This window comes from Sceloporus occidentalis, unplaced genomic scaffold, assembly GCF_023333645.1.
Source record: "Sceloporus occidentalis isolate IW3139 unplaced genomic scaffold, rSceOcc1.0.p SCAF_32, whole genome shotgun sequence".
Classification (NCBI taxonomy): Eukaryota; Metazoa; Chordata; class Lepidosauria; order Squamata; family Phrynosomatidae; genus Sceloporus; species Sceloporus occidentalis.
This window is the reverse complement of record NW_028317012.1, coordinates 4,812,279-4,820,623: the sequence shown is the minus strand read 5'-3', so window position 1 is coordinate 4,820,623 and position 8,345 is coordinate 4,812,279. Positions and strand designations below refer to the sequence as shown.

The 8,345-nt window shown below is 38.8% G+C and overlaps 1 protein-coding gene across 1 annotated transcript; it reads right to left on the bottom strand.

Annotated features, from left to right (window-relative positions):
• Positions 1-3,046: 3,046 nt before the first annotated feature.
• LOC149298576 (chymotrypsinogen A-like) lies at positions 3,047-7,851 on the bottom strand. The gene is made up of 7 exons (XM_089487414.1): positions 7,800-7,851; positions 7,601-7,704; positions 7,189-7,268; positions 5,262-5,340; positions 4,273-4,453; positions 3,639-3,772; positions 3,047-3,208 (listed from the first exon to the last, which is right to left on the bottom strand). Exons 1-7 carry the CDS (start codon positions 7,849-7,851, stop codon positions 3,047-3,049), a joined length of 792 nt encoding a protein of 263 aa, XP_089343540.1.
• Positions 7,852-8,345: the final 494 nt, after the last annotated feature.

Here is an 8,345-nt window from a genome sequence, read left to right as displayed (position 1 = left end):
TCCCTCTTGTGTCAGTGGGACTCGGCCGGGGTGTCTCCGTCGGCGGCATCTGCTCGCCTGTCGGGTCTTAGTTTTTTGTGTAAATTGATGGGGCTTACAGATTTTACTAAGGATTTCCTCGTTCGCCAGGCCTTAAAGGGATGGCGGAAGGGTGTTGTTACGAGGGATGCTCGGAGGCCGGTTTCGGCTGAGTTGCTGGTTCGGTTGTGTTCAGTGTTGGGATCTGTTTGTGTTTCGGACTTTGAAGTCCGGTTGTTCAGGGTGGCTTTTAGCTTGGCATTTTTTGGGGCTATGTGGATAGGAGAATTGGTTAGCCCTAGTTAGCGTGTGCCTGGGGACGTTTTGGTGGAGGATGTGGAATTTGGGCTGGTGGCCTGAGCTCTCGCATTCGGCGCTCGAAGACGAGGATGTGCTGGGAAAAGGGGCTTGCGTTCGGTTGGGTTCCATTGCGGGCTCCCCTATTTGCCCAGTGTCGGCGGTTCGGGAGTTTCTGTTGGTGCGCCCGGCCGCTGGGGGTCCGCTGCTGGTGCATCAGGACGGGTCCTATTTATCGCATTTCCAATTTGCGTTTTTCGGAAGTCGCTGGCAGCCTTGAGCGTTCCTGCCCGGTCTTTTGGGGGCCATTCCTTTAAGATTGGTGCAGCCACTGAGGCTACCCGGGTGAGTTTGCCCGATTCCTCAGTGCAACGGATTGGGCGCTGGCGATCGGGGCGTTTTAGGTCACATGTTTGTTTAGACATGACTGTTTAATGTTCTCTGTTTCCTGTAGGTGTGGTTCTCCCTCAAGTCTGGCTCGTTGGACATTCCTTCATCTTCTGGTCCAGGAGGCGGGCAGCGGTTTGCCCGAACGGGGAGCAGTTGGGGTTCTCCCCTCTTGAGGTTGAGGTGCGGTGGTTTGGGAAGCGGGGGATGCGGTGGGTTCATCTCCTTCCCGAACTGGTTCGGTTGTCTAGGTTGTTGGGTCCCCCTTCGGTTCTGGTGCTTCACCTCGGGGGGAATGATCTTGGGGTAGTCCCGGTTAGGTCTCTGGGGGATACGGTTCTTAGGGACCTGGCTAGGCTACTGGTCTTTCCTGATGTTTGGTTGGTATGGTCCGAGGTGGTTTCTCGGAATTTTTGGCGGGTTGCGGCTAACCAGCGGGCCCTGGAGCGGTCGCGGGTTAAATTTAATCGTTGGATTTACAAGTTTGTGGCTAGCGTTAATGGCGTGACGGTTAGGCACAGGGTGTTTGAGAGGGATGCGGCTAATTTATTTCGGAGCGATGGTGTTCATTTAAATGACATCGGTTTGGACATTTTAAATTTGGCTCTGCAGGTGGCTATGGCGTGTGCTGGGGGGGGCCCCGGCTGATTTAAGGGGTTAAACAGCAGGGTTTGTGGCGGTTTGTGTGTCCTTGCCGGTCTGGTTTTGGTAAGTGATGGAGTTTGGATGCTGGTGTAATGGAAGGCTCAATCCTCCCCTAACCTCTGGTGTTTTATTGGACGTGCCCACCGAGCTTATGGTCACTGGTGGTTAGCATTGGTGGTGGGACAGCGAAAGGTAGCTGTCAATTTTGTTTGGACGAGGGGGGAGGTGAGTACCTGTGGTCTGGATTGTGCAGTGTGAGAGGCCGGCAAGGACGGGGTTAATTCTGTTCCTGTGTTGGTTATGTTGAATGTATTATGGTTTATGTGTTATGTATATTTGTATTTATTATTTATTGGTGTTTTTATTGTGTATTCATGTTTATTGGTTTTATGGTGTTTTTAGGCCAACACAGTGTTTGTGGTTTTTGTAATAAAATGTGCTGTGGCCTGCTTTATCCAATTTCAGTCTCCGTGTCGTTACTTGGTGGGTTTAAGTAGTAACTGGTTTGCGGTGCACGGTACACACTACCTACATACGTGTATTTTGGGGGGAATTTTTACATCTGGTCAGTCTGTGCCCATGTGCTATTTTTGGGATATTTTTGAACACTTTGATATATCAAATCATATATTTTTTTTAAACTAGACACCCCATGGGCATTTAAAATGCCAGTATTTTAACTCTTTTCATGTCAGAATTTGTTTTAAGATATAATGCTTATTTTACTTGCTCATAAAACTTTTTTTATGCATGTATATATACTGTATATATTTTTGGACTTTTTTTTATAAATTGTGTTGGAACTGTATGTTGCCCTGACAGTGACATCAGTGGGGAATTATTGTTACGTGCTTCAATTTTTTCCCTTTGTTTACTGATCACATTGTGATTATTAAGCTGGTCTCCATTGACTTGTGTGGTTGAATGCAGTACCGGTCAAGGGTTTTTAGGAGGGGCCCTCTGTGAATCTGTTAGCTTTTTAGTTGGCAACGCCATCTTGTGAGTTTCAGCAATGTCACTCACTCATGGCGCAATCACAGGGCGATTTGGGGGAGGGGGGGTTGTTGCTGAATGCCTCAATATTGAGACATTTCAGCAACTCTGATTATACTTAGGAATGTTAGACCTGATACCTTACCTTCTGCTTCCTCGCTCACATGCTTCGCCAATGCAGATTTTCAGAGACTTAGGTATGTCTCTAAGTGTTCTACATTTTCTATATTGATTTAAAAGCTATTTTACACTATGTTGAGTTTTTCTCTCCTCTAATATTAAAGCTTTGAACATAGATCATTTAGTTTTGGGTCAGTGTTTTGTTGAAAAGGTCTGCCATCATCTCACATATTTGGAACATATCACTTTATTTTATTTACCTTATTTGCTGTTCTGCAATTTTGTTTATGATGATGATGATTTTAAGAAGACACTATGGAGGGTGTGAAGGATGAGGCTATGCTCCACCAGAGATAATTTTTCACCCTTCTTATTAATCAAGCACACTATTCCACTCGTTGGTATTAGTTTGCAGGATAAACTTAATTAGCATAATGCACAATATGTTTGGTGGAAAAAAATTATGGCGCAAGGACATTTGACCCATACTATGTTGTGAATTAGATAATTTTTTCCTTGAAAGAAAATCTAATACATGTTTTATGTATTCCTTTTATTTACAATGCAAAGATACATTACAATACATTTAATTAGCAGCAACAGTCTGGTCCAACCAGGCTCTAAGAGCAGTGACACGAGCGTATACTGCTGGGGTTGATGTAGAGCAGGAAGAGCTTCCCCAGGACACAATTCCAGCCAAGGTCCAAGCTCCATTCCTCTGGCACACAAGGGGCCCACCAGAGTCACCCTGAAAGTAAGAGGCAAGATATTACTCTCACTATATAGTTTAGATGTGTGTGTATATATTTGTGTGTGTGTTGAGTACATATGAACAGAGATTTGTCAGTGGTTCCTCACAGTAGATATAAATACTTCTGAAGGATTAAAATAATTTTCAAGGCATACAAATATTCTGAAGCTGAATTATATACAGTTGTACACTCAACCAGTGATGTTAGATTTTGTGAAATTTGTAATGCCTACAACAATATTTTAGCGATATAGATAGATTTATAATTAAGTGTAAACTGGCACAAAAAAATCTACTAAAATGTATCATAAATGAACTCACTTGTATTGTATTGTACAATTGTACTGTGCTGTTGTTACATTTTGTGAAATGTGTCATATGTACAATAATACTTAAGCGATATAGAGAAGTTTGTAGAACATCATACCATGCAGGAAGAGGCTCCAGAGGCTCCAGCACAGACCATGGTACTAAGGATCTTGCTTCCCCAGTATCTCTGGCAGTCAGTGTTGTTCAACAGAGGAAGAGCCACTTGCTGCAGTTTGCTTGGGGTAAGGCGGGCTAATAATAGTGGAAAATTTTTGAAAGAAAAAAAAAGTTTCACCTTTACAAATCAGAAATAAAACTCCAAACTTTATTAGTACACCAGTTCTGTCTGATGTCTTTCAAAATGTAGATCCCTTTGAATGCTGTCACATTCAGTCACTCAGCTTGATGCCATATATTTCGGCTCCAGCTAGCAGGGGGACATCAGGCAGTCTGAGTTGGCAGGGATTTGGTCCTGCCAATGCTTTAGGAGGCCATGAATTAGTACTACATCATTCAGCGTCAACCACCAAATTTTGGGATCTAGTACTGTCACAGAAACTCGAAGAATCTGGTTTTAAAAATAATTTTTGTGATCTTTCATTGGTAGTTATGCCTCGAATATTAAAGTGATAAAATTATAGAGAATATTTAATAAAAATTGGTTGACAGGTTAAATAAAGTATATTCATATGTATCGGTCCAAGACTGTCCCTCAACCTATTCAAATATGTCTCTATATAAGCCTTTCTTACATGAAGCATCAATATATCCCCATCCAGTTGTGACGCATCTCTCTCCACCATTGAAAGCATCGGCGCTGGCAGCAACACACACAGGAGATACACGGGTGTTGAAAGTTGCAGCGCTGGAGAGTTTCAGCAGAGTGATGTCGTTGTTGATGGTGTAGGAGCTGTAGTTAGGATGTCTGAAAACCTAAGGCAAAATAAGGTGCAAATTACTTACATAATTGGTAAGCTACATGACTATATTTAGCTATACAGAATGTTACCTATTTAGTAAGACTGTAAAATAAATAATAATAAAGTCCATATCAGTAGGGTTAATCAGCCACTGTTTCATTAAAACACTTACTCATAAAAGCTCTTCTTTCACATACATGAACCTTGAATATCATCCACTTTACCACGTACACAAGTAGAAAATTCAACAGCTTAAGTGAAATCGCTGTAAAGAATCCCATTCCATGATTTCGCTGTAGCCATTTGACCAAACATCTATTAAATTCTTGACAATGTTAGGACATATTTTAAGTGGCCCAACGTGACCCAACTTTTGGATAAACAGGGACATTTCTTCACCAATACATGGGTGATCAGGTTCTCCAAGTGATGGCACCTTCTGGTCCAGAAGGAGAAGTAAAGCTAAGTGGCCCCATTGTCCCCTCACATAGGCACTGGCACACATTGTTACACATACTCTCACATTTGCACAAACACGCATACTCACTAACACACGCTTATACCCTCATGCTAACACATGCATAGACAAAACAATTAAACATACATTCTCAGTCTAGCAAACACAGTCATACATTCATACATACATTTTGCTTTATTGATAAACAATAAACCTAAGTTAGGAATGTAGACATAAGAGACAGAAGGGAAAAATTATATTTTTGTCAATTTAAACTTTTTTAAAATTTGAAACAAAGGAATTCTCGTTTGTTGTGCCTGCTGGTTTACGTTTGGTAAACTATCATGAATAATTCATTGCTTACCCTGGCAATAGTCTTAGTCTGAATGGGTTCTGCAGAGGAAGAGCGATCATATTCACCAAGAACAACACGGTGAGCAGTTCTACAAGGAAAAATTCAGTTACAATAATTAAAGTAATTAATAGGTAAAACTACAACCAAATGGAAATTAGTAGTTAGAGGCTGCAGGGGTAGCACCTTCTCATTTAAGGGTAATTATCTCTCAGTGAGGGGTGTAGGGCCCAAATTACACTCACCCCAATGTCCAAGTTAGTTACATCAATTTGTTTTTTGGGTCTTTTTATACATCTTCCTTTATAGAATGTTGTTTTGGGACTGTGCCTCACCTGGGATTGAGGATGAGGACCAAGGGTATTGATGATCATCACTCTATGTTATCAAAGTTAAGTATATAAAAACTATTTTATTTCCACAGGCTGTACTCTTTGAATCCCAAGGAGATAGACAGTTATTCATCCATTAATAGATTTCCCTGCTTGAGCTGTTTATCTTTCTATTTCTTTGTTGAAGTGATGTTTATGTCTTACTCATCTGGTACTAAAGGCATAAACTCAACATTGCGCTATTCTGAGCATTTGTCCCAAAATATTTGGTAGCCCTGGGTACTGGATTTTGCTTGTGGTCGTGAGTAGATTTTTAACCAATTTAAGTGACACACAACAAAGTAAGTTTGGGGGTCTGTTTTATGGCAGGTATAAAAAATTACCTTAATAAGATTTTCCTTAAAAAATCCAATATGAAGACTCTCAACTATCATTATGTTGTACAGAATTATGTACACTGGCCTTATTAATTTTTAATTAACATATGGTTTCATATTCATAATTACTGTATTACTGTATTCTCTACCATACTAAATTGTAATAAATCAATAAATCAATAATGGATGTCTAATAATCAAAGTGGTTTATGTACCTGAATGTAGTAAAACCTCCTCAGTTCACTTTGGTTAAAACAAAAACATTATCACCAGCGCTTCTTGATATCGCCCCTACTTTTAAATCCCTATGTTCCTCTAATAAGTTACTTACACTAATACACTAATATGAGCCTCTTCTCGGCACATCAAACTCAGAATATCAAGACATAATTTGGTGTACTCACGTCAGAGATATTTCCATTTACAAGAAGTCATATCCCTCACTATACATCCTCTATTAAACCCCAATGTTGCATGCATATACTCTTCTGAGGTCATATATCATACTTCCTCTTATATAGAGCTCTCTGGATCAAAATTAGGTTACAATAATAATAATAACAGACCCAGTCCACTCTAGTTCCTCACTTAATGCTTTTGCAATGTATAATTCCATGCATATCAATCTCTGCATTGCCAAATCACTAGCACCTTTATCTCTTAAATTATTTACATTAGGTTACCAGTTAGACTGGGATGGATGAAATACAGGGGCAAAAAGTGGTGGAAGTTGCAATTTAACTCCTGTTGAGAGAGGACACCAAACTTTTCTAAACCCAAAGAGTCAGAAACCCTTAGCTCAACCCAACACAGTACAAAGCAAACATTTGCATCAGATGCTGAAAAAGGAAATGTATATATTAGAGATTCATGTAAATTAAATTATGTATTATAATACTATTAAATACTATTAAATATATTTAAATATTGGTTAATGGTCTGTTTAGCAGCTATTATTTTTTATAAATTCTCTCAATTCACATTGCCTGATGGTCAGTGGACATTTCTCAATTCTTTATCTCATTAGTCTGCACAATGTCAGGTTTCAGCAGAAATGCATGAACTTGGGTAATAGTATCCGACAAAATGTCCATTATAGTTTTATGTGGTAATGTACATTTTTGTTTAATTTTTTGTTTTTTTATTTTGTTAATTTATTTATTAGATTTCCTCTAAACAGTACTCCACACATATTTACTTGATTCAAACAAATAACCAAATATTACTCACGTCACGCTGCAGTGAGCAGCAGTAACAACCCAGAGGGAATTGATCAGAGATCCACCACAGAAATGGAATCCAGTGCTTTCCTAGTATGGAATACATAGCTACATTATTGCAGGTATACACGTATAGAAATTTAAAGAAAATGAAATTTTATTGGCCACTTTAATATAAAAAAAAGTATTCATGTCAACGTTTGTGGAGGTTATGTGGAAGTCATTATATACTATGATTAATTTTTATTAGTTATGTTAAATAAACATATTCCATTTTTAATATAAACTGTTCAAAATATATTTTCAGGATCTATAAATGGGATTTTTTTCTAATTGATGTGGATGGTATTTTTCAAGTCAAAAATATTTCCTAATACCTAATACTACAAAGTAATACAACTAAATATAACATTTTACTTTACCTGTAGAGACACTTGCCACGGCCAGGACCCAGAAACTGCATTCTCACCATTTACAATTCTGGCATATCCAGAAATAACTGGCTTGATTGAAGGGACACCACAACCTGATGTGTAAAAATGAAGACATTTGTATAAAACTTTTAATATTGTAAACTAATTAATACAAAGTACAGAGTTAGTATGTGCTTGTTATACTCACCGTAGGTGCTTCCAATTAGGGCAATGCAGGACAGTAGCCAAAGAAGGGCCATATTGCTTCACTTCTAAGTTAAGATAATAGCCATTGCCTGCCATAGCACTTATATATACTCCAAACTTATTGTTAAATCAGTATTAGCTTTCTTTAAAAAAAAAACAGTTTCCATAAATTACACTGGTATCAGAGGACCTTGGACTAAAATAAAATGTTTAGTATATTAGATTTGTACCGGTAACTATGTGTGAGCTTAGCAGGTGCTAATCTAGTTTTATATTGGCTAAATAATGCAAGGTGATATTTATGAAACAGCAGGTACATTGCCAAAAGCAACACAGATAAACACTAAACTAGTTATCTGCGGCACTTGTTTCTATGACCCAATACATATATAAGCCATTCTTATAGATATATAGATCAATTGCATAGCTTACAAAGAATAGCCATACACAAAATAGATATTCTGGCACAGTAACTGAAGTGAAGAAATCTGAGGAAATAAAAAATAGCTGTAAATAGTGTAAAAATACCGTATTTGCTCGATTATAA